The sequence below is a fragment of the Simochromis diagramma genome, unplaced genomic scaffold, assembly GCF_900408965.1.
Source record: "Simochromis diagramma unplaced genomic scaffold, fSimDia1.1 OVJJ01000617.1, whole genome shotgun sequence".
NCBI classification, from domain to species: Eukaryota; Metazoa; Chordata; class Actinopteri; order Cichliformes; family Cichlidae; genus Simochromis; species Simochromis diagramma.
In genome coordinates, this window is record NW_024386953.1 from 179,349 (window position 1) to 206,765 (window position 27,417).

The 27,417-nt window shown below is 44.2% G+C and overlaps 1 protein-coding gene across 1 annotated transcript in view; it reads right to left on the reverse strand.

Moving 5' to 3' along the window:
- The window catches only part of myo15b (myosin XVB), a 116,752-nt gene that overhangs the window by 44,933 nt on the left and 44,402 nt on the right, over nt 1-27,417 (reverse strand). The window contains exons 8-11 of the mRNA XM_040038600.1: nt 27,264-27,388; nt 25,496-25,610; nt 25,227-25,402; nt 21,365-21,458 (exon numbers count right to left, since the gene is read on the reverse strand). Of these exons, the coding sequence (XP_039894534.1) occupies nt 21,365-21,458; nt 25,227-25,402; nt 25,496-25,610; nt 27,264-27,388 (510 nt within the window). The remainder of the gene's footprint in view (nt 1-21,364; nt 21,459-25,226; nt 25,403-25,495; nt 25,611-27,263; nt 27,389-27,417) is intronic.

Here is a 27,417-nt window from a genome sequence, read left to right on the forward strand (position 1 = left end):
ATAACCAAGCTTGAATTACTGGGAGCTCATCGCCTAATCCTGACAGCTCCACTGTTCATAGTCCAAAGCTCATAAAACACAAAGCAGCACGAGAGCAATATGACAGAAACAAAGACCAAAAAGAGGAAAAATATCAGCTTACTGCTATTCCAGGCAAGAAACAAAAGATGATCCACAGAAAGCAACAGCTGAGAGAGGCGTCTCAGCTGTTACGATAACAAGTAAACTGCCTGTATCAGATTTCCAAATTTTCCTGGTGTAAACTATGCCTTGAGGGAACAAAAATGCCAGTTACATTTGGCATCTGATCTAACTTACATGGTTAAAGAGAAAAGCAGCCTACCTGTTAGAGATACGAAGCATGAAGTCTAAGAGACACGCTTCAAAAGGCGGAAGGAGAGATGCAGTGCTGCTTCGAATTTCACTGAGAGGGTTTGAAGTCCAAGAACGGAGGTGTAGGTGTGGTTGTGTACACGTGACAAGGCTATCACAAGATAAGAAAGCTAGTTAAAGGAAAGGAAAGAGACTGCTTTTTATGAGGAAAATATTGATAAGCTGAAATATATAAGCCAATGAGAAAATCCAATACAACCTTGTAAAGGCAGGTATTGTAAGCCATAGAGTTAACTATAAACCTTCCTTTTTTTCAGAAATCCCCTATAATAATGTATCTAAAATTAAATACATGTATGGCATAATATAGGAAAACAAACATACACATTGACCATACATGGGATATAATATAGTCCATAAATGATTGACTATATTAAACTGTTCCAGTACGCAGAATCGTGGTTGCGTCATGCCTCATTCCTGCCACAGTGGTGCTGAAACCCAGGAGGCAGCATGAGGCTAGAGCAGGGAGATATGACCAAAAATATTTATCACGATATACATTTGAAAATTTGCGATAACGATATAACTGACGATATAATTGACACTAGACAAAACACTTTACAACTCCACAACTTTATTAGTGCAAAAACCCCAAAAAACCCATCAATGTATTTTCACAAAATACATTGAATCCACAAAACTTAAAAAACTTAAAAAGATGTTATACACACACAATACGGTAATATTATGTTGAAGCACAGTACGTATCACTCCGCGGGGCTCCTGCCTACGATAGCCGTAATGCTCCAACAATCCATCAAGCGGGGCGGTTTTGTAGCTTAGCAAAGTCGTACCGAAACATTTGACAGATTTTCGAGCGCCGTGTACATAAAATCGTTTCGAGGTCAGTAAACACAACCAGAATTCATACATAAGGCACACAGGGCACATAAGGGGCTCTGTCAATTTTCAGAAAAATCAAAGGATTGATTTTAAGTGTACCGTATTTTCTGAAAAACACGGTAATAACGACGGCCCGCTAGCACGCTCTACCAAAAATAGTGCTTTGTTGTGTATCTGACGGACGAAAGCTAAACCAGTTCCACACCACTGAAGTTGCAGCATTTTTACAAACCAGTTCTGGTTCATCTGTTTCATTCAACGATCCGCTTTCACTCTTCTCATTCTCTGTCGCCGCCATGCTTTTTCCGCCATGTGTGTATGAAAACAAAGGCACTGCGCATGCGTGTTTTACCCATATTCTATCGCGATATTTCATTTTCTTATCATTGCCCAACATTATACCGGTATTACCGTGAACGGTAAATGGCTCAGCCCTACATGAGGCGACCACAATTCTGCATACTGGAACATTTTACTTCATTAACCGGTTGCTGCTCACACACTTCTACAGCTGCAGCTCCCTAGCTGCCATCCACACGTAGCCACAACAACAACAACACAACACCCTACACTGCTTTTAAGCTGGCAAGGCGTGATTGCGATGCCGTCTAGATGCATCCGCCTTCTCTGCTACGGCACCGCTGACCACACCCGGCCACATTGTTCTTATAGGTTAGTCCAGCCTGTGGTGGATAGGCATAGCTTTGGTGTTGGTAGTGGTAGTGATTATTATATCACCTGTGAGCTTATGGAGGGAGTTTTTTTGAGTGGGTGGGTGATGGGTGAAGTCGACTTTTGCTGACCGCTCAAGTCTTGAATGTTGTGATCACTGATGTTCGGGTGGATTTTTAAAGATTTTGATAACAAATAAAAGAGACTTAAACTGAAACTTGGATTTATGTTTGAACAGCGGGTGCGTTAAAATTAGTCCCCTATTCAGCTGCTCAGTGACTCAAAGGTTTGACAGTCGCCAGTATTTGTCAGCAAAAACGTCAGCGACAGAGCCTCCCGCACAGTGGCGGTCCTAGCCTGTTTGGTGCACTGGGCTGATTCTGATTGTTTCAGGATGCAGATGTGCCATTATCCAATCACACATCTGCTTACCTGTATCTTTTGCTCGTTTCTCCTCCTCTTCTTTTCTCTTTTTTCTAAACTGAGCACCTGATGGCTTTGAACTTTTCTAATCCATCTTCCATACAGGCAAGTTTTAATTTTGCACTCCAGCATGAACACCCATCCCCCAACCCGAGGATCACCACAACATAACCTAATAGACCTACACCTCAGTTCACAGATTCACTTTGTCTAGGGTTTATTTCTGGGATTTCACACAACCCAGGATTCAAATCGTGAATACATAATGGGCTTGGACTGACAACATTATGAATGAAATGTGCTCTATTTGGAATCAGGTTTGGTTAAACTGTCAGCAAGGAATTTGCATTTGCACTGTTAAATTTTTATATAACTTTAATGCACATAAAAAACAGCTGCTTGTTGAAGTGAAAATACATTGATATTTTTTTTGGGGGTTTTTTGCACAAATAAAGTTGTGGAGTTGTAAAGTATTTTGTCTGGTGTCAATTATATCGTCAGTTATATCATTATCGCAAATTTTCAAATGTATATCGTGATAAATATTTTTGGTCATATCGCCCTGCTCTAATCACAAGCTGCATCTGTTGTTGGAAAACCTGAAAATTATAAAAGATTAATTGTTCTAACCGAGAAAGTTCTTGCAAACAAAATTGAAACCATCCAAACAGATCGGAAAAAGCAGGTAAACAAAATGAAAAGGGTCATTATGTCTTTTAAAGAGCTAATGAAATAAATTTATAAATTATTCACAAGTTGAATTGTTTAATTTAACTATGAGTTAAGAGACCTGTTTAAGGATGGTAGGCATTGCATAAATCTCTTCTTTCATTAATCTCATTTGATTAGAAAGATAATTAAAATACATGGTTCTTAAGCATTGCTAAATACAATAAAGGGTTTATGGAGGGTGTTAAAATATGTCTGTCTGAAACTGACAAACGTTCAGGCAGGCCGTCACCTGACAGGGTACAGTCACAGGAAACACCCCTAGGAGAAGTGAGGGTTCAAGAGCACTTTGGAAAAGAACCTCAACTGTCTCTTAATCTCCAGCATGATGTCTATGATGATGTGTTGCCATCTGATAGTGTGTCAAACCAAGGCAGTAGGTTGAGCTCAAAAATATCATCTACTTCATCTGCATGTCTCAGAGCAGAAGCTAAAATGGCTGCCTTGTTGCAGCCAGCATATGCTCAAAGAAAAACATTTTCTTGACGAACAGGAGGAACAATTGAGGAGAAAGATGGAACAAGGTTTCCAAGCAGCTTGAAGCAGATAATAGCTGCAATTGTTGCAAAAGTGAATGTGCTGAGAACTGGATCCACTGTGGAGAGCACTGGTTCATGGAAATCCAGTGGAATAGAATCATATTTAAAAAAAAAAAAAAAAAAAAAAGAGTAACAGGCTTGAAATCAATGCAGACACAGAGACTTTTGTTCCAGAGATGCTTATCTGAATAAAGTTCACTCATGGCCACTGATTAGATCAGAAGACAGAAAGGCTTTTCAGATGTATTGTTTGCTTATACATACAGGGAATGCAGAATTATTAGGCAAATGAGTATTTTGTCCACATCATCCTCTTCATGCATGTTGTCTTACTCCAAGCTGTATAGGCTCGAAAGCCTACTACCAATTAAGCATATTAGGTGATGTGCATCGCTGTAATGAGAAGGGGTGTGGTCTAATGACATCAACACCCTATATCAGGTGTGCATAATTATTAGGCAACTTCCTTTCCTTTGGCAAAATGGGTCAAAAGAAGGACTTGACAGGCTCAGAAAAGTCAAAAATAGTGAGATATCTTGCAGAGGGATGCAGCAGTCTCAAAATTGCAAAGCTTCTGAAGCGTGATCATCGAACAATCAAGCGTTTCATTCAAAATAGTCAACAGGGTCGCAAGAAGCGTGTGGAAAAACCAAGGTGCAAAATAACTGCCCATGAACTGAGAAAAGTCAAGCGTGCAGCTGCCAAGATGCCACTTGCCACCAGTTTGGCCATATTTCAGAGCTGCAACATCACTGGAGTGCCCAAAAGCACAAGGTGTGCAATACTCAGAGACATGGCCAAGGTAAGAAAGGCTGAAAGACGACCACCACTGAACAAGACACACAAGCTGAAACGTCAAGACTGGGCCAAGAAATATCTCAAGACTGGTTTTTCTAAGGTTTTATGGACTGATGAAATGAGAGTGAGTCTTGATGGGCCAGATGGATGGGCCCGTGGCTGGATTGGTAAAGGGCAGAGAGCTCCAGTCCGACTCAGACGCCAGCAAGGTGGAGGTGGAGTACTGGTTTGGGCTGGTATCATCAAAGATGAGCTTGTGGGGCCTTTTCGGGTTGAGGATGGAGTCAAGCTCAACTCCCAGTCCTACTGCCAGTTTCTGGAAGACACCTTCTTCAAGCAGTGGTACAGGAAGAAGTCTGCATCCTTCAAGAAAAACATGATTTTCATGCAGGACAATGCTCCATCACACGCGTCCAAGTACTCCACAGCGTGGCTGGCAAGAAAGGGTATAAAAGAAGAAAAACTAATGACATGGCCACCTTGTTCACCTGATCTGAACCCCATTGAGAACCTGTGGTCCATCATCAAATGTGAGATTTACAAGGAGGGAAAACAGTACACCTCTCTGAACAGTGTCTGGGAGGCTGTGGTTGCTGCTGCACGCAATGTTGATGGTGAACAGATCAAAACACTGACAGAATCCATGGATGGCAGGCTTTTGAGTGTCCTTGCAAAGAAAGGTGGCTATATTGGTCGCTGATTTGTGAATATATTTGTGAATGTGGAGATGTTATATTGGTTTCACTGGTAAAAATAAATAATTGAAATGGGTATATATTTGTTTTTTGTTAAGTTGCCTAATAATTATGCACAGTAATAGTCACCTGCACACACAGATATCCCCCTAAAATAGCTAAAACTAAAAACAAACTAAAAACTACTTCCAAAAACATTCACCTTTGATATTAATGAGTTTTTTGGGTTCATTGAGAACATGGTTGTTGTTCAATAATAACATTATTCCTCAAAAATACAACTTGCCTAATAATTCTGCACTCCCTGTAGATGCTGCAATGCAATGGAAGAGGTTACACTTGCCAATATGCTTGCTGTGATTAGAAAACTGCCATGTAAATTAAAAGACAAATGGTGAACAGTAGCATGTGACATCCAGGAGAGGCAACATCACAGAGCTGCATTCACTGACATGGTTTCCTTCCTTGAGCGTCATGTTAAAATTGCTACAGATCCTGTCTTTGGAAATCTATGTGATGCTCCATCAACACATCTAACAGCCAAGGGCAGTGATGGACGTTTCGCCATTAAGACCATGCTCGTTTGGACAGTGAATGGGCCACTTAGTCAAGAATGCTGTGAATTGGCCAGGATGTCAGTCAACAGTTACAGCCAACAGAGCTTTTGCTGTTACACTGGACAAGCTATGGAAACAGCAGTTCAAGATGGACTTCCCTCAGAGCAGTCTTGATGAGCAGATTGGGCTATCCAAGGAAGACTCAAAGTTCTTGGACTTATCAAATGGCATGGCTAGCGTGCTGACAAGATTCAGAAAAGAGCCTGTTGTTTTGATGTCTGACATCAAAGTTGTTTCACCAGGTGTATGTGCCAGAGGAAGATGCTGACCTATTGAGATTTACACTGATGGCTGTCATATACTGGGTTGCCTGTGTTGAGGGGGTGGGCATTGCGGCTTTACGCCACCCTGACATGCTTCGCGGCAGGGCTGTCTATGTGCAGTTCTACTCCTAGCTGCCGCACCCGTTGTTGTGCTGTGATAACCCATGCTGGATATACGTTCAATAAAGCAGCATCATAAGAAAGCTACAGAGTGGTCGTTCTACAATGGTATCAGAAGTCACCCGAACCATTGCCGGAATAACGCCATAAGGGAGGAAACAACGAATGGCTAAGTTTAATCCCCCGACAAGCTTCCCCTTCGATAATCCGACGGAATGGCCCGACTGGAAACAGTGTTTCGAGCGCTACAGGATTGCAACGAAACTCCACAAAGACGGAGGACAAGTACAGGTGAGCTGCCTAATCTACGCGATGGGCAATGAAGCAGAGAACATTTCCAAGTCACTCACCTTCGCTGCTGAAGAAAGTCGTGACGACTTCGCCGTTGTAATGAGGAAGTTCGACGAGTATTTTTTCTCGCAGAGGAACATTATACATGAGAGAGCATGTTTTCACCAGCGTGTCCAGCGGCCAGGCGAAACGGCGGAGAGTTTTATCCGAGCCCTGTATGACCTCTCAGGGCACTGTGAGTTTGGTGCATGTAAAGAGGAAAATATCCGCGACCGTATTGTGGTCGGGATACTAGACAAGGACCTCTCCCGCAGGCTACAGCTGATGAAGGACCTCACGTTGGCGCAAACGACCCAGATCGTCAGACAGTCAGAGGAGGTCGCAGCGCAGGTCAGCTTGCAGGGAGATGTGGGAGGCTCAGTACAGGAGGTACGGGATAAATGGAAAAGCATGGACTGGAAATCACAACAACAACAGCGGGTAGGCTACCCGCGGAAAAAAAATGGTCGGGGTGTGACAAGAAATGCGGTAAATGTGGGAAGACAGTCAAAACTGAATAAGTCTGTCAAAAAAGAGCGCTATATCTTGCCTACCCCTGAGGAAACAATGTCCAGGTTGAGTGGGGCAACGGTCTTCTCCTCGCTGGATGCAGCCAGTGGATTTTGGCAGATCCCGTTGCACCACGAGAGTTGCAAACTAACGACTTTCATCGTCAGGCCAGACCCTGAGAAAGTGAACGCCATTCTTCAGCTGCCATCACCAGAAAATGTGCAAAAGCTTAAACGGATCTTAAAAATGGTTAATTACCTGGGCAGATATATTCCTGCGCTTGCCACAGTATGCCAGCCATTGTACGAGTTGCTTAAAAGCAAAAACAGTTGGACCTGGGGCCACCCACAGCAGGCAGCAGGCCTTCGAGAACATTAAGAGACATCAGCACCTGTTCTTGCCTTCTATGACGTCAACAGACTCACAGCCGTATCTGCCGATGCCAGTAGCCACGAGCTTGGGGCTGTGCTGCTTCAGCTTCATGGCGCAGAGTGGAAACCTGTTGCCTACTGCTCTAGACGCCTCACAGAGGCTGTGTTCCTGGCAAAACACTTGTCATCGCCGATACGTTGTCACGGAGTCCACAGACTCGGGCTGAGGATGACACTAGCACTCACAGTGAAGTGGACTGCTACATAGCCACCGTGTTACAGGGCATTCCATCATCCCCAAGCCGAATGGAAAGCATTAAAGCAGCCACTGCAACTGATGTTGAACTACAGACTGTCGTCATGTACATACGCAGGGGTTGGCCTGCATATTGAGCTAGTGTGCCACTGAACATCAAAGCGTACATGAAAGTGAAGAACGAGCTATCAGAGGCTGACAGCCTGGTCATACGAGGCTGCAGGATTGTCATTCCAAAGTCACAGAGAACAGCCATTCTACAAAAACTACATGAAGGGCACCAAGGCCTCACCAAGTGCAGGGATAGGGCTAATTCATCTGTGTGGTGGCCGGGGCTCTCCACTGAGCTAAAGAATGCAGTGCCACACCTGTCTGGCGCAGAGGCCAACACAGACAAGGGAGCCGCTCATCTCCACACCTTTGCTGGATCATCCATGGCAAAGGATAGCCCTGGATCTCTGTGAACACGACCGGAATAATTACCTTGTTGTGTCAGACTACTACTCACGTTTTCTGGAAATACTGCATCAACCAGTGGCGAGGTTGTTCAGAAACTGAAGTCGACCTTTGCTAGGTTTGGGATCCCTGACGAGGTGGTGAGTGACAATGGCCCTCAGTTCTCCAGCTCTGAGTTCCAGGCCTTCGCGAGGGAGATGGATTTCGCCCGCATAACATCTAGTCCCCACCACCCACAGGGAAATGGTCACGCGGAGAGGGCAGTACAGACCGCAAAGAAAATCCTCCAGCATGATGACCCACTAATAGCACTAATGTGCTGTAGGTCTACTCCCTGTGCCACTACAGGCTTCAGCCCAGCGGAACTTGGGAGGAAGATCAGGACAACCCTGCCCACCTTGGAGGAGAATCTTCAACCTAAATGGCCCACCAAAAGAGAGGTTAAACGAAGGCACGCTAGTCAGAAGGCCGAGCAGGCGTTCTACTACGACCACCGCCATGGTACTAAGCCCCTACCTCCACTCCATCCACAACCCCAAAACACATACAAACCCCAAAGCACGTACAAACTCCAGAACACGTAAAAACTCCGAAGCACGTACAAACCCCAAAGCACGTAAAAACTCCAAAAGATGTACAAATTCCAAAACACGTACAAACTCCAAAACACGTACAAAACACAAGAGAAGTGCTCCAGGATGCTAGGCGCAGTGTTGAGCTTTTGTTACCTAGTGGCTACACAAGCCAGGAAGTACCAACAACCGGATTTGGTGTGTGGTAGTAACAGGTAAATGAACATTTTTTTTTTAATTATTTGAATATATATGAGTGCTTGTGTATAAATACACAAACAATACACATATGCTTTCAATTGTGTAATTTTAGTGATCTAGGTAGCTCTGTTTTGGAAGTTCAGTTAACGCTAAAAATGTGTTTTGGAGTTTTTACATGCTTTGTCTCTAGGGGCCACCGTATATATTTATATATAAACATATATAAATAAAACCACAGGGTTTTTTTACATTAGTAATTCCTTTTGTGCATAATTTTATATTGTTGTTAATAATAAATTAAAGCAACAAAACAACCTGAAGAGCCGGATGGGAGCCGGATGGGAGCCGGTTGGGAGCCGAAAGAGCCGGCTCTTTTTAGTGAGCCGAGCCGAAAGAACCGGTTCTCTAAAAAGAGCCGGAAATCCCATCACTACCATCCAGGGGATGCTGTCCTTACTAAGCTGGACAAGGAGAAGGCTTGGGCAACACCTGCCACTGTCTCCAAGGAGAACGTCACTCTGAGGTCCTATCTCGTTGCCACACCCCAAGGTGCGGTGCTGCAACGGAACCACCGCCATCTCCTCCTCGAACCATCTCCACGGGCTATGCCACAACCCCTTCCACCACCCACTGTGGACACTGAGGGGCTGCCATCCCAGTGCGCTGGTGTCTCCACTCCGGACTAGGGGCCCCAATGCTTGCACCCACTCACACAGACGTCCCGGATCAGGTACGCACAAGGTGCGGCTGGGTACGCAGGCCAGTCAAGAGGCTGGATCTGTAGACACTGGGGTAATGGGAGGGAAGGAAGGACTGGAGAGTGGGAATGCTGTATTGTTGCTGTTTTGCACTTATGTTTTGAGCTGCAACCAATGCTGCTGTTACCTGGTTGAGTTAATTACCCTAAAGGTTTAACATGTTTAATAAGTCCTGGTTAGACTACACGCCTTTGGAACAGAGGATCGCAAGTTCGATTCCTGCCTGGGGCGTCTGTATCCAGTAAGGGTCCTAAGGCTAGACCCCCTTAGTCTACCGCAGACATGAGCGAGACAGATAAGTATGAAGGCATGCCGGCTCGGACGTCGCCCGGATCAACAAGGTCCGCGTCAGGTGTTGAGGAACCAGGGCACCCTGACAAAAAGTGGGCTACTGGAACAAGAAGGCATCGGTGGGCAAGAGACGAAAACAGGGCGTTGTTGGAATGCTACTACGCAAGTAACCCCGGCGGAAGGGGCTACATGAATAGGATGAGGGACCTATGGATTCTTCGATACCCAACATCTACAATGACGGCGAAACAACTAGTAGCTCAGTGTTCCAACATTCGAAAGAAGGGACTGCTCTCACAGCTAGAGATTGACGAGGTACAACATAAATGCTACGGCAAGGAGGAGTCAGGATGCCAGGTCAGGGGGGAGATATCATCACCCCCACCCAAGATTGGGTACATAGCCCCAAGTGCGATAGGAGAAGGATCGTTAAGTGCGAGAGGAACTGACCTGAAAAATAGGATCATGGCCAAGCTTGAAACCTGGATCCCCCGTAGCCGGTTACCAAGATTATGTGAAGTACCCTCAGAAGGTCTGCTAGATGATGTTAATGCAGCACTACGGACGATACCTACAGCCACGATTACCGACACTAACAAGCTGATCTACAATACGGCAGCAGTGATCAGTGAGATGCTTGGCTACAAGTTGAACAGCCACAAGGGGCAGTACGCTCCATGGAGAAGGAGGCTAGAGGGCAAGATCAAAGTAGCACGGAGGGAGGTTAGCCAACTAACGGAGTTGCAGAAAGGTGCGGCAAAGAAGGTGCATAAGAAATACAGCAAACTGTCCATACCTGAGGCCTTGGAAACTGCCAAGCAAAGACTCACAGCCTTGGCCAGCCGCTTGAGGAGGTACACCAGAGAGATAGAAGGCAGGAGAATATAGAGCAGGGCGATATGGCCAAAAATATTTATCACGATATATATTTGAAAATTTGCGATAACGATATAACTGACGATATAATTGATGCGAGACAAAATACAACTCCACAACATTACTCACGCGAAAAGACAACCTTCCATTTATTTTCACTTAAACAAGAAGCTGGTTTTTATGTACATTAAAGCTTTATAAAAATTTAACAGTGCAAATGCAAATTCCTTGCTGAAAGTTTAACCAAAAGGCATTTCCAGTAGAAATGGGCTGACATATCCTGAGCATAACCATGTATAATATCCACTGAAGTTAAAAAGAGGTGCTTTGCAACATTAAACTGCAGTGTGCACTACGTATTTTTCAGACCATAAGGTGCACAGAAACAAAGCAGTCAGATAAATCAAACTTTATTAAACTCATTCTTCTTGCTTCCTCCACTTCTGTACCATTGATTCATTAATGTTGAATTCTCTGGCAGCTGCTCTATTCCCATGTTGTTGCAGTATATTAATGACTAACCTCGTATTGTGGATGGATTATCTCAGTTGTTCCCCTGACTGAAGTTTGGTCCGTTTACAGCATCCTGCCATGCGATTGCATTTGTCTCTAACCATGAGGAACCTTCACGTTAACTTTTATAAGTGGAAAAGTGTTAGTGTTCGTCCTCCAGCTTCACTGTTTATGTTATACTAACATAGCTGTGTCGCTAGCGATCACGTAGCACATCATTATATAGCAGCTAGCCCAACTTCAGTAACCCTACAAACGTCACTGCTGTTTAGTTTCCTGTCTTCATTTATGTTGGAAGTGATAGCAGAGCTGTACGTTTGATTTTTTTCAGAAATCTCTCAGTCAGAACATGCAATATCATGCTTAGGTAACTAGCGAAACTAGCGAGCTAACTTCCGCTAGCTTCCTGCTAACTTCTAACTCTGTTAAATGTAATACATTTTGTTTTCATGGATGCCTGGAAGTTAAACTTCATAGTTACACCTGGTAAAGCAGCAATGCTGATCGTTTTATTAAAGATGAAAGAATTTAGACAGTTTTTAACTCTCAGTGATGCTGCAGTGTTCGTTTGACCTGAAGAGAGGGGTTTAGGACCCAGATTACTCCCAGATTTAAGAGCATCTTAGTCCGACAAATACGACAATAACAACAGCCAGCTTGCATGTTCTGAAAAAAAATGTGCTTTGTCGTGTATCTGACGGACAAACACCAAACCAGTTCCACATCACTGAAGTTGCACCATTTTTACAAACCAATTCTGGTTCATCTGTTTCACTCAACAATCGGCCATGTGCGTATGAAAACAAAGGAACTGCGCATGTGCGTTTTACTCATATTCTATCGCGATATTTCATTTTCCTATCGTTGCCTAACATTATACCGGTATTACCATGAACGGTATAATATGGCCCAGCCCTAGGAGAATAAACCAGCTGTTCTCCACAGAACCAGCAAAGGTGTACTCTCAGTGGCAAGGGAACAATAAGAGAACAGCACCACCAAGGCTGGAGACGGAGCAATACTGGAAGAGCATATGGGAGAAGGACGCAACCCATAACGGCAATGCTCAGTGGCTAGTGGATCTGAGGGCAGACCACAGCGACCTCCCTGAACAGGGTCCAGTAACCATCACAGTGGCAGATATCCAAGAAAGGGTCTCCAGTATGAAGAGTTGGACAGCACCGGGGCCCGACATGGTTCACGCCTACTGGCTGAAGAAGCTGACTGCACTCCACGAGCGTCTGGCAGCACAAATGAACCAGCTGCTAGTTAACGAGAGACACCCGGAATGGCTAACCAAAGGTCGGATGGTCCTGATCCCCAAGGACCCCAAGAAGGGACCGGTCCCCTCCAACTACCTGCCTCAGTACTACATGGAAGCTCCTGTCAGGCATCATATCGGCTAAGATGAACAGGCACATGGGTCAATACATGAGCGGGACACAGAAAGGAATTGGCAAGAATACCAGAGGCGCAAAACACCAGCTACTGGTAGACAGAACAGTCAGCCGAGACTGCAAGACCAGACTGACCAACCTGTGCACTGCCTGGATTGATAACAAGAAGGCCTATAACTCAATGCCCCACAGCTGGATACTGGAATGCCTAGAATTGTACAAGATCAATGGGACCCTAAGAGCCTTCATCAGGAACTCAATGGGGATGTGGCGTACAACACTAGAGGCCAACTTCAAGCCCATAGCACAAGTCACCATCAAGTGCGGGATCTACCAAGGAGATGCTCTGTCCCCACTGCTGTTCTGCATAGGCCTGAACCCCCTCAGTGAGATCATTAACAAGACTGGCTACGGATACCGACTACGGAACGGAGCAGTTGTCAGCCACCTCCTGTACATGGATGACATCAAGCTGTATGCCAAGAGTGAATGAGACATCGATTCACTGATCCACACTACCAGGCTATACAGCAATGACATTGGAATGTCGTTCGGACTGGAGAAGTGTAGTCGAATGGTAACAAAGAGAGGGAAGGTAGTCAGAACTGAGGGGATTGAACTACCAGAAGGCAACATTGCAGACATAGAGGACAGTTACAATTACCTGGGGATCCCGCAGGCAAATGGGAACCATGAAGAGGCCGCTAGAAAGGCTGCAACCACCAAGTACCTGCAGAGGGTCAGGCAAGTCCTGAGGAGTCAGCTGAATGGTAAGAACAAGATCCGGGCCATCAACACCTACGCCCTGCCCGTGATCAGGTACCCTGCTGGGGTAATAGGCTGGCCAAAGGAGGAGATAGAAGCCACTGACATAAAGACAAGAAAGCTCCTTACCATGCATGGAGGGTTTCACCCCAAGTCCAGCACCCTGAGGCTGTACGCTAAGCGGAAGGAAGGGGGCCGGGGACTGGTGAGTGTCAGCACCACAGTCCAGGATGAGACAACGAACATCCAAGAATACATTGGGAAGATGGCCCCAACTGACCGAGTGCTCAGTGAATAACTCAGGCAGCAGAAACCCAAGAAAGAGGAGGGAGACGAGGAACCATCATGGAAGGACAGGCCCCTGCACGGTATGTACCACCGGCAGATAGAGGAGGTGGCTGATATCCAGAAATCCTACCAGTGGCTGGACAAAGCTGGACTGAAAGACAGCACAGAGGCACTAATCATGGCAGCACAAGAACAAGCTCTGAGCACAAGATCCATAGAGGCTGGGGTCTATCACACCAGGCAAGACCCCAGGTGCAGGCTGTGTAAAGATGCCCCAGAGACAATCCAGCACATAACAGCAGGGTGCAAGATGCTAGCAGGCAAGGCATACATGGAACGCCATAACCAAGTGGCCGGTATAGTGTACAGGAACATCTGTGCCGAGTATAACCTGGAAGTCCTGAGGTCAAAATGGGAGATGCCCCCAAGGGTGGTGGAGAATGACCGAGCTAAGATCCTGTGGGACTTCCAGATACAGACGGACAAAATGGTGGTGGCTAACCAACCGGACATAGTGGTGGTAGACAAACAGAAGAAGACGGCCGTAGTGATCGATGTAGCGGTTCCGAATGAAGGCAATATCAGGAAGAAGGAACACGAGAAGCTGGAGAAATACCAAGGGCTCAGAGAAGAGCTCGAGAGGATGTGGAGGGTGAAGGTAACGGTGGTCCCCGTGGTAATCGGAGCACTAGGTGCGGTGACTCCCAAGCTAGGCGAGTGGCTCCAGCAGATCCCGGGAACAACATCGGAGATCTCTGTCCAGAAGAGCGCAGTCCTGGGAACAGCTAAGATACTGCGCAGGACCCTCAATCTCCCAGGCCTCTGGTAGAGGACCCGAGCTTGAAGGATAAACCGCCCACAGGGGCGTGCTAGGTGTGTTTTATATAGCTCTGACTTGTATTATCCTGTAACTCTCTGTCTGCAAAATACAGTATATAATGACCAATGTTGAGCAATTAATTATATAGTTACTTCTTCAAAAAAAGCAACTCAGTTTGGCAAACAACAAAGTTTATAGCAGCTATTTATTTTTTTAAAAATGCAGCCGATGCTTTTTTAAACAAACATTTCAAACTATTTACAGAACAATCAGCTGTTCTGCATCAAATTTGATGCCACACAAATTTTTGTGCCACTCCAAAAAATAATTTCTGTCCACTATGAGTTAAGGAGAACAACAGCCTGATACCTGCAGGCTTGACAACAGGAGATGTATCACTCCTGTAACACCTGTAACATTCAGCAGTCGCCTCATTGTTCTGACACACACAACAAAACTATTGACTACACTACACAGTCACTACACAAGTACAGTACACGAGTGCAGGATGGGCGTTCTTTTGTTTGGGGCTACGTCCTAACTATGCCCTTCGCAAATGTGTTGAGGACAACATCACATTTGTCCTCATTCTGTATAGTTTTTTCTGTGGATGACTGCCTTGCTTCAATAGGCTCTGAAGAAGAAGCCATCAATCTTTACTCATACCTCAGACACATCTGCGCCAGGGCGGGCTTCCACTTAATAAAGTGGATAAGTAATAGCCACAGCGTTCTGACAGTAATACCTGAGGAGGAGAGAGGAAGGAGGAGGAAGTTAAGAACCTAATTTTGGACAAACAGCCACAGCTCAGTTGCAAAACTGATACCTACCATTGTCGACTAGCTACGGCTACACAACAGTCGCTCAAAGATACACAGTTCTTTCATAATGGGAAAGTCCAGAGCAGCACCTTTAAAACCAGTCACAATCCTCCACATGGAATTGACAGCGGCAGTGGTAGCAGTTCGCATGGCTAGACTGTGGAGGATTGAGCTAAGGCTACCTCTCCTACAATCAGTGTTTTGGACAGACAGGACCGCAGTGTTGAAATATATAAATAACAAGACTTCCAGGTTCTGAAGTTAGATTCTCAAGGCTTCTAGGGCCTCCCAATGGAGATATGTGAACACAACACATAACCCTGCAGACCTTGCCTCCAGAGGTATGAAGGTAGAGAGTTTTCCACACGAAGACCCTGAAGTCAAGGTGTGTGCTGCTGTCGACATCTCACAAGCACATTGATGATGATCGTCCTCTGATCTTTTTGACCCGTCCTTCCTCATCCTGGACTCGTCTCGTCAGGGGGATGGGTTGGATTTTGAGGTTCAAGACACTGCTGTAGCATCACAGGAAGAACAATACACATTTCCACTTTGAATCTGATACAACTGAGTCTGAAGGTGGTCATCATAATATTGAGTTCCACAATGGCTTTCTTTCAGTGGGAGAGATTGAGGATGCTGAGATGCAAACAATCAAGTTTTGTCAGAAGAAAAAAAAATGCTGAAGAAATTTCCTGCCTCAAAAGGGGAGAGAGTGTGAAACGAAGCAGCTACATATATAAGTTGAATCCTGTTCTGGAGGATGATGTGCTGTGAGTTGGCGGACGTCTCAGTAGGGCTGTCATGTCAGAAGATTCCAAGCATCCTGTCATAATCGTTAAAGATCTTCATATTTCTAATCTCATTCTACAGCATATTCATAAATAGGTGGCTTTACGTCTACCAACAACTGCTCACACTGCCAAACCAATTCACCGGACAATTATATCCACGCTCTTTGGTTCTGTCCACCAGTTCAGAAGTTTTGGCGCGAGATATGTGAAGACTTATCAAAGTGTCTGAAAAGTAACATTCCAACTTCCCCCTTAGTGTGTTTTTTGGGCAGCTTAGATAATGTCACTTCAGAAAAGAATATAGCCCATATGGTCTTCACTGCCCTATGCATAGCCAAGAAAACAGTCCTCATGAACTGGAAAAATAAAAGTAATCTTAATTCTAACCAATATAGAAATTATCTATTAGATTACATTAGTCTTGATACAGCCTCTGCCACCACATCAGATCAATTGCTCTGGGCTCCTTCGATCAGCTCCATCACCTAGTGGGGGTGGGGGGTCATAGTTTGGTCCCGCCTTCACTGTTGTGATTGGTGTGGGGGTAGGGACGGGCTTAGGGCGTCGGGGGGGTTCCCCGGAGGCATCTTCCTTGGGGGGCTCAACCCGGGGTAGCGGTCATGTCCGGTTAGGGGCTCTGTTGGCTCTTAGGTGACGGTTTCCTCGTGGCTGCGTGCAGCGTCAAGCCACCTGGGGGGCTCTTCAACTGGTGGGGGAGGTTGTCACATCTTGCAGGAGCTTTCCTCTCTTCAGGAACTCTCTCTGCAGGAGGGGGAGATACAGGAGAGGTGGAGGAAGATCTCAGCCTGGGCGTCTATTGTCTTATGTAGTCTGGAAGATGAGTGGATGGTGGGGTGGGTGCAGTTTTCTCTGTGGTGGGGTTGGGTGGACTGTCCCGGGCTCTGTGGGGCCGGGCGGCACTGCTGCACTGGGCCCCGGTCCGGATGGGCCTGGGCCCCCTTTCCCTGGCGGGTCGCGGAGTATGGGGGTGCCTACTGGGGTCAGCAGGGGAGCTGGCCCCAGGGAGGGGTCACTTGCCCCTCCCTTCCTTCCCTCCCCATCTCCAGCTGCCTCCCTCTTCCCGCTCCACCACAACCACCCAAACATGCAGGGCCTTGGAGTAGGGGTGTGTCACCAGGGTGCAGAGGAGGCAACCCCCCCTGTCCCCTTCTGGCTGCCTCTGCCTCAATTTTATCCCACAACTTAGACATTCACATTACTCACACTCTCATTAAACATACATATAGGATCTTGGGGGTGGGCACGCTACACGGAATCCAAATTACCATCAGGGTGTACACCTCACCCCTGGCGTCGTTGCTCACCTCTCAATTTTAAATACACGTAGACATTGAGAGCTAGCAGGAGGGGCTATGCGCTTACCTGCTGCTCTCTGGCAGGTAGCTCCATGCCCTCCTGGGTTTTAAATGCACCTTAGAACACACATGCATCAACACTACAATGAGCGGATGGAGGGAGGTTTGGAGTCTTTTCTCACCCCCGTTCTCTGCGGCCTGCTGGAGCGGGGGGGCTAGGAGGAGTTGACCGTCCGACTGGGGTCTGGAATGTGGGGCCTCCCTGCTGCTGCGGAGTCGGGGCTGTCTGCTTCTCCCCACCGGAGGGAAAAGGGTAACACCACCTGGATCTGGGTGCAGTTCCCCCCTCCAGGGGCAAGGGTACCTAGACCCGGTTCGTAGAGTACACTTGGGGAGTGTGATTGTGTGTACAGCGTCTCTTTATGTCTGTCTCCACGTTGGTTGAGTGTGGAGTAAGTGCATATGAGAGCATGAGGGTGGGAATGGATGTTTGTATCTGTGTGTGCCTGTATGTCTGTGCTGTGTCTATATGTCAGGTTGGGTATCAGACGCCACCTCTCTGGGGACATCTCAGGCCCTCCAAGGTTTGGAGGCCTATCTCCCCCCACCACTTCCCCTGCCGGTGGTGGACTCCCTCAGACATCGGTGCATTGTTGGTTCTTTGTGTCCGGGGATGGGCGTCCAGGTACACACCAGCTCACTCCTTGGCGGCCGCTTATCGGGGCCTGGAGCCTGGGGCTCGCTCGGGCCACTTCGGAGGTGGGGTGCCCTCAGCCTCTCGGCCTGGGGCTCGGTCACTCAGGCACAGCTGGCTGCCGGCGGAGCTCACGGGCGCGTCACTGCAACCCCCCCTGGCTTCTGCTCCGCGGCTGCTGAGTGACCCCTCATCTGGGACTCTCCTCAGCTCTTTCTGGGATAAAAATAAATAGGTGGGTCATGGTGGAAGGAACCACATACTTTCGAAGCTGCATCAGAAATACTGAATTCCTGGTGCTGGTCCTTGAATTAGAAACCTTATGTCGAAGTGTGTGATTTGCAGAAGGTTTCATGACTTGCCTGAAAGCAGAGTGACCCCTGAAAACCCCCTATTTAGCTTTATTGGAGTGGACTATTTTGGACCAAATGAAGCATGGGAGAAGTCTTGTGAAGCGGTAAAGAGTTATCTTTACCCGTTTGGCGGTTAGAGCAGTACATATTAAGGTCATGTCATCTCTTGACACTGACTCTTTCATTAACACTTTACGATGTTTCATTGCAAGATGAGGTCAGGTTCAAGAACTGTGCTCCAACAATGGAAACCAACTTTGTGGGTGGAGAGTGCGAGCTGAGACGAGCTATGGAATAGTGGAATCAGGAAAAGATCTCTGATGTGCTTTCTTTGAAGGGAAGTGAAATGGATCTTTAATCCTCCAACTGGATTGCATCATGGCGGAACATGGGAGCGGTTGATTCGTTCCATCAGAAAGGTCCTTCATTTCACCCTGGAGACTCAGCATTTGTATGAAGAAGGACTCCAAACTGCAGTCGCGAAGATATGCCTTCTTCAGGAGTCCAACTTCAGTAACTCTACAAACTTCACTGCTGTTCAGTTTTCTGTCTTCATTTATGTCAGAAGTAATAGCAGAGCTGTATGTTTTAATATATATATTTTTTAATTCCTCAATCAGTACAAGGTATATTGCGCTTAGGTCGAAACTAGCGAGTCAACTCCCTGCTAACTTCTAACTCACTAAATTTCATAAATTCTGTTTTCATGGTAACCTGAATTTTAAACTTATTTGGTACACCTGGTAGAGCAGCAACACTGATCATTTTATTAAATATTAAAGAGTTTTGACAGTTTGTAACTCTACACAGTGCCACAGTGTTCGTTTGACTTTGGGACCTGAAGTGGAGTTTGGAACTGGAAACGACTAATGATGTCAGATTTAAAGACCAGATTAGGGTGAGGACCCATTAGGTGATTAATGTATATGGTTTGTTTAACCCTTGGATGCACAACCTACCAATACCTAAACTCTTCCACGAGTGGGGTCAAAAATGACCCCAAATAGAAAGAATGCATTTTGCTATAAACTTGGTTGTTATCCTTCAAAATCTTTAAAACAAAGACTTGTAACATTCTCATATTTGAGGTATTCCTCATAAAACATGTTTGTGACACGAGACCCTTTGCATTTTTATTTATTTTTTTATTAATTTTAAGAAACTGCAGTTTTTGTATCTTTGTATTACTTTTGTATGCTTGCTCGGCATATACTGCAGAAGCTGGGTCTTCCCTCTGAAAGGCACAAGTTGTTCATCCACTGTAACACAATCACTGAGGATGAATTTCTGCCTGCAGTTGACCAGGAACAGGCCCCATATGTAGCAGAAAGCTGCCATGTGGTTTGTTTTCAGTCGGTAGGCTCTGGTCCTCTTGTCATCAAAGTGCAAGAAACAGTGAATATGTTCAAATCTTTGAATTGACATAGTGGCCTTGTACAATGGGTTATGCAGAGGACTCCCAAAAAACACACCGACTGGTACATCCCAGTTCTTCTCACTTCCTGCAAAAATAGTCAATCAAATGCAGGCCAGGGGCTTATGTTTGATTACATTTTTCCACTCTTTTCCCCTGTCTGTGGCTACTCTTCGTGCCTCCATGTTTGTGCATGTCAGCACCTCTTCTATTATATTATCAGACATGAACATCTTCCATCCATCTATTGGGGAGACAGTACTAAACCCAGGTGCAAGCCCTGGCTGACTAATTCAGAATATTGTGGCTAGAGCAGTAAGAGGGCCTCATTCTGTTAGACTCAATATCCATCTCCTCTTCAGAGGACTCATCAGAGGACTCCTCTGTATCTGACTGGCCTTGTTCAGTGGGGGGGAGAACAATAGTCTGGGTCCTCTATATCTTAGATGTCAGATACTGAGTCAGTGCCTCCAATGGGCTCTTCATCCCATCCGTCCTGGATCATTTGTAGGGCAAGGTCCACAGGGATCCTAGCTGGCCTCATTGCAGCCATGTTACTTTAGATATTAAAAAAAAAAAAACATCAGAAAGGACAATCTTTGAAATGCACAGGAAACTATAAACAGGGCTGCCCATAAATGGTCCGCAGGTGCGCAATCGCTGTCAAAATAAAAGACGCGTACCAGATAAGAAGTTGGAATGCGCGTTTGCGTACATTAGATGTTCTGGAGGACAGACATTTGTTCAGAACTCTTAAAGATGTCGAAGAAGCAAGCTCCGTAAGCAATTACTTTGGTGTTCCTCCACCACAAAAGAAGCGCGTATTCTCTGAATTTCAGGGAATGCTTTTATTTTGACAGTGAATGTGCACCTGCGGACCACTTATGTGCAGCCCTGACTATAAATCATGTGTGTTACTGTGTAAAAATGAATTCTTGATCCATCAGAAGTGTAGGTGGAACAGTCAGAGTTGCTAAGAATGAAAGTTTCATAGAAGATTCCATAGGAACTGCTTGGGGTCATTTGTGACCCCACTTGTGGAAGAGTGGGGTAGTGATACAAAAACTGCATTTTTTTTTAATTAATGAAAAAATAAATAAAAATGCAAATGGCCTCATGTTACAAACATATTTTATGAGGAATACCTGGAATATGAATATATTACAACTTTTCATTTTGGAGATTTTGACGAATGACCCCACGTGTGCATCTAAGGGTTAAAGCCTGACCAATACTGTAGAGGAGTACTGATTCTTGTGAATTTTAGACTGATGCCACAGCAAGATGAGCTAAAATATTTTTTTCAAATACTTATGAGCCTACCTCTTTTGAGGCTGGTTTTGCATGAGAATTACGACAGATTATTCCATAAGAAAGTCAGAAATCATGAGACTGCCAACAAACTCAGGCATGGCCTTCTCAGTGAGGACCTCTCTCTTTCTCTCTTTCACACTTTCTTTCTCTCATGTATACCTTTCTCCAGTGATGTCTCTTTATGGTGTTCCTGGTTATTAGCATCAAAGCCCAGAACTGAGTGAAGGACTGCTTCAAACGTTTGTAGTACTTCCTAAAAGCAGGAGAAGAGCAGCAGCACACAAGGGATTACATTTGTACATAACTGAAAGCAATGTCCTAAACCCCTTTAAGAACTATACCCTTTCACTACCTCTATGAAATGCATCTATACTGGTTTTCTGTACAGTGGGTTAGTGCAGTTTCAAACTACTCTTCACTCAGTCTTCCTGTGAGAATGTCAATGTATTCAGAGACACAAAGCTCCTACAGTTAAATGGTTAAAGTTAAAGGTTCTGTTCGGTTTCTTTAACCAGACCTGTATTTAAACATCCACACTGATATAGCTTCAAAATCAACCCACTAACAACTTAAAATATAAACAGTGGATTGCATGTTGACCTAGACCAGTTTTAATGTTTACACTGCTTCCTGTGTGAAAATAAAAATTTTAGTGGACAGGTTTCCAAATCCTTTTCCTCTTCTGCCTTAACAACAGGTTCTTTATTTCTAGCTCACGCACGGTGTCAATGCGCTAACGTGCAGTAGTGATGGGATTTCCGGCTCTTTTTAGAGAACCGGCTCTTTCGGCTCGGCTCACTAAAAAGAGCCGGCTCTTTCGGCTCCCAAACGGCTCTTCAGGTTGTTTTGTTGCTTTAATTTATTATTAACAACAACATAAAATTATGCACCAAAGGAATTACTAATGTAAAAAAAAACCCGTGGTTTTATTTATATATGTGTATATATAAATATATACGGTGGCCCCTAGAGACAAAGCATGTTCAAACCCCACAAGGCTGCCTGCTGGGATTGAAACGATGGGAAGAGGCGTGAGTTTCTCAAAATGGGCTCATTGAGTGCAGCACGGATAAGATCTTGGAGAGGCTACGGCTGATGTCAATACTCAAAATAAGATCTCTGACTGCAGACTGGATATATCTCGGAAGGGCTAGCCCGGAATAACATCTCTGGGCACAAATTGGATGATATCTCGGGGAGGCACACTGCCGTGAGTTCTTAGAAATCGGCTCCTTGAGCACAAGAAATGACAACATCACAGAACTCAGGTATGGCGAAGCTCGCGGCTCTCCAACGGGAGATTGAGAGACCAGTGTTGGACTGTAGAACTGCTTTGAAATTCATATGAGCTGTTCGCACTAAAGTAAAAAGCACCATCACTTCATGCGGATAGCCCCTTTGGCGCCAGCGGCAAGGCTGGAGCTGAACAACAACACCCTGATAACGACTGTGTTTAGTCTGTTCGTTCCCATTGCATGCAAGGCCACCTGGGTTGGCTGGTAGACTGTTTACTTAGCCTAGCAGGGTGAAGGACACTGTCTCAGCTGAACTCTGGGCACGCACACACATACACTTACACTGATAAGCACACACTCATCCCCCTCCCTTTCCAAACGCCTTCGATGCTTGTTTCCTGCGGGGGAACACGGCGGGTCCATGTGCCGCGCTGGAATGGTAGCGCTGTGCAGGACGGCTGCTGTGTTCGCTTCGGATTACTCCTCACCCCCCACCCAATCCTGTGGCTTGTCATGTCTTTCACAATGTTGTGCTGTGGACATTTATGTGCTTTTGTGCAGAGGAGTTTTTTTGTTTCCTGTTCTCATGCTGTCCTACCGTGGAAGCACAGCATGAGGAGAGGTCTTTTTTTTTCCTCTTGTACTTTCCCATTGTAGTGTACATTTCAGTGTTTTTCTGTAACGCTACCGATCTCCGACTAGTATCCCCATGTAATGTCTGTGTTGTGTGTGTAAGGTCGGGGGGGGGGGGGGTCCCATTTCACTGCAGGGCAACCTGCATGTGGCGAATAAAGCTTTGATTGATTGATTGATATTGTTTGTGTATTTATACACAAGCACTCATATATATTCAAATAATTTAAAAAAAATGTTCATTTACCTGTTACTACCACACTCCAAATCCGGTTGTTGGTACTTCCTGGCTTGTGTAGCCACTAGGTAACAAAAGCTCAACACTGCGCCCTAGCATCCTGGAGCACTTCTCTTGTGTTTTGTACATGTTTTGGAGTTTGTATGTGTTTTGGAGTTTGTACGTGCTTTGTCTCTAGGGCCACCGTAAATATACTTCTATTTATTCACTCCACATAAAATGTAATAAATATATCATATAATATAAAAACCAACTTTTTACATTTCAACTTTTAACTATTTACATTTTCAGCTTTTTCCTTTTAAACAAATTTAAAGTGAAACAACACAAAACACTGCAAACCACAATACAATTAAATATAAATTAAAATATGAAAACAAAAAGAAGATGCACATTCTCTGTCATATGGGCCTGTATGAATAAAATTTCTGAATCCTTTATCATCTGCAACTGAAAATAGTTGTGGATGATTACTATACCTTTCTAATGTGACATTGTTATCCCTGGCTCTCTTTCCCTCAGCTCTGTTCCTGTGCTACTGCGAGTGTAACTACCGTCCCTCCCCCCTCTTCCCAGCGCAAAGCACAAGGCTCGCGTGCAGAGTGAAGCGGGAAAAAAAGTGCGAGAGAGAAGGTGAGAAAAAGAAAAAAAAAAAACAATAAGGAAGCAGACTCGCGTTGTTCACATCAAAGAGTCGGCTCTAAGAGCCGTTTCGTTCGCGACCGACACATCACTAACGCGCACAAGGCAATCGACATTAAGTCGCTAACAGGGATTTGGCGCGTTAATGCGGTTATGGCATTAACGTCATTTTAACGAGATTAACACTGACAGCACTAGTACATATGTGTATATATATGTGTGTGTGTGTATATATATATATATATATATATATATATATATATATATATATATATATATATATATGTATACATACATATATCCATATATATGATCGCTAGTATATAAACACACACACACACACACGCACACACACACAGAGAGCGGTGTGAAAAACTGTTTGCCCCCTTCCTGATTTCCTTTTTTTGTTTTTCACACTTGATTTATTTACACACAAATGTAAATATTAGACAAATATATCATTATGATTAATGGGGAAAAAAATTAAAACCTACATGGCCCTGTGTGAAAAAGTGAAAGCCCCCTAAACCTATTAACTGCTTGGACCATTGCTTAGCAGCAACAATTGCAATCAGACACTTGCAATAACTGGCAATTTTAGATTGGCAATTTTAGAGTGCTGTAGAGAAATTTTGTTTTTTCTTGAGCCATGGACTTGCTGGTATGTTTTGGATCAATGGTAGCCAAACAGCCCCAGACAATCACACTACCACCACCATATTTTACTGTTGGTATGATGTTCCTTTTCTGAAATGCTGTTACTTCTACACCAAACATAATGGGACACACACCCTCCAAAAAGTTTAACTTTTGTCTTGTCAATTCATAGTGTATTTTCCCAAAAGTCTTGGAGATCATCAAGACGCTTTCTGGCAAAACTGAGACAAGCCTTTACGTTCCTTTTGCTTAGCATTGTTTTTGGAACTCTGCCATGTAGGCCGTTTTTGCCCAGTCCCTTTCTTATGGTGGAGTCAGGAGCACTGACCTTAACTGAGGCAAGTGATGCCGGCAGTTCTAAGGTCTTTTACCACAATTGCCACAAGCGTTATAAGTGGGGTGGGGGTCACATTTTCACACATGGCCATGTAAGTTTGGATTTCCCCCCCTTAATATTAGACACCTTAATTTGGAAACTGATTTTTACTTAATTGTGTTACCTTTGTCTAATATTAACATACAAAAACGTATGGCATCAGGAAGGGGCCAAACACCACTTTCTCAAACACCATTGAATGTCATAGATTGCATAGATTTCCCCTCTCCCTCAGTAGACCTGGCCTGGTGTCCTCGAATGTGGCTCTGGATGACAATGGCTTTCTGTTTGAAGAATCTAAAGTTCTTCCTGCAGAGGAAACCCCTTATGTTTCTCTGGATGGTGACGGCAGCCCATGTTTGAGTGCTGCTCCATTTTTCTTCCAGCTGCTGGTACAGTTGCTCCTTAAGGAACACCTAAATGTAGTTGCATATACAGTAAATGAAAATCTGCTTTACCTTTCTAATTAAAAACAAACTAAATGGTGAGATGATTGAACAATTTGTCACCTTGGTGAGTCCCAACTGGTACTGTCCCTCCTCAGCACCCAACATTTCCAGCAAAGCCACTGTCTGATCTCTGTCTGATATTTCATTTAACTCCTGGGCCTTCAGAACCCCATACCTGGATCAGAAAGACATGACACCTTTAAGACCTTTAAGCACCTTGTCCAACATTTGTGCACACACTCATAATGCAGTGGATGCATACACTGCAAAAACTCAAAATCTTAACAAGTAGATTTGTCTTATCTCTAGTCAAAAAAATCTAATCACACTTAATATAAGACAAAATCAGGTAAAGAGTAACATCTAAGAGGAAAAATCTGTTGATGGAACAGTGAAAATTTTCTAGTTCAAGCTCCATAGTCTAAAAACAAGTTAATATATATTACTATTTATTATCTTATTGTTAGGGCTGTTTTTGTTTTTGTTGTGCATCTGCACCTTATTGTTGTCAATGCCTACGCATTTTTTTGGGACAGTGTGAAACGTAATTTCAATTCCTTTGTATGGCAAGTACATTTGAAGAAATTGACAATTTAAAGTATTCTATTCTATTCTATTCTATATATCTTACTGAGATGTTACTCTTTAGCTGGTTTTGTCTTATTTTAAGTGTGATGAGATATTTTGACTAGAAATAAGACAAATATACTTGCTAAGATTTTGAGTTTTTGCAGTGTAGGGGGCAACTTGCAGTCAGTATCTTGCCCAAGGGTACTTGCAGATTAAAGAGCCAGAGAGTGAACCACCAATCTTCAGATTGGGAGACAACCCCCTCTACCACCTGAGCCACAGCCCTCCAGAACAGAACGTGATTTAAACATATCAGATTTAATTTGCCACCAATCCTTATCGATCATTTGATGCCAGTACCTAAAAAATGTTTACATTTTATTTCTCATGGAGAGAGCAGGAACTTTCAAATTTGCTAAGATTTATGGAGAACCTTTGGTTCGAGGCAACCTGGAGGGAAATTAGTGTTTAAGGAAACTACAGTCATGGAATTTACATTCACTTAACACATGGAATTTAGTAGTTTATAATATTATATTAGATCATAACAAGAGAATAGCTGACACATGTCATCACTAAATATGTGGTATGAAAACAAAAAGATCAGAACTGATTAATAAAAAGGTTTAAAATAGGGACACAGCTTTTTAAAAAGTGATCCCAAAATTGGGAGCGGCGGAAGACATTTTTAGATAATTTACGAGTACAACATTAATTAAAATAAAATACAAGTAATGATATGAGGAAGAGAATGGATGGATAGAAGTAACAGTCCTATTAAAAAAATCCTACTTAAGTGCATGCCAAAGTTCTTATGATTAACAGACACTAAACAAAAAATTAAATGTCTTTAGTTTTAGTCTTTGACAAATGGATTAAATCTGTCAACAATAAGCTTTCTGCATATGTTTATGGCAGTGTTTCTCAAATTTTTTGTTATTCCCCATTTTGGAAGCCGAATAACATTCAGGACCCACTTCTCCCTTCACATTTTCTTTTGTTTGTTTATTTTTATTTTAAAAAATACAGTCATTCATCTTAGATTCACTTGTGTTTTTTACTCTGGTTTTTCACACCACTGTTTTATTGAAATTGAAACACTCTGAATTTTTGTTTATAAATTTAAACTGAAAAGAGTGAATAGTTGCATGTAGTTTGAGCTACATTAACGTTCATGAATGATCATCTGCTTGGAGGAAAGTGAGAAGCAAACTATCTTTTAGCAATGAGCTCAGCACTGTATGTATGTTTGCAGCACCTTGAGACAAAGTAGGAGTACTGAATCCTTATTGGAAAACCTTCTTTCCGGATGTGGATGGTCTCCAGCAACCCCGCATGCCTCAGCTGTGCTGACACATAGTCCACATCAAAGATACCAGGAAGCTGATAAGAAACATGTGAGAAGTAACACA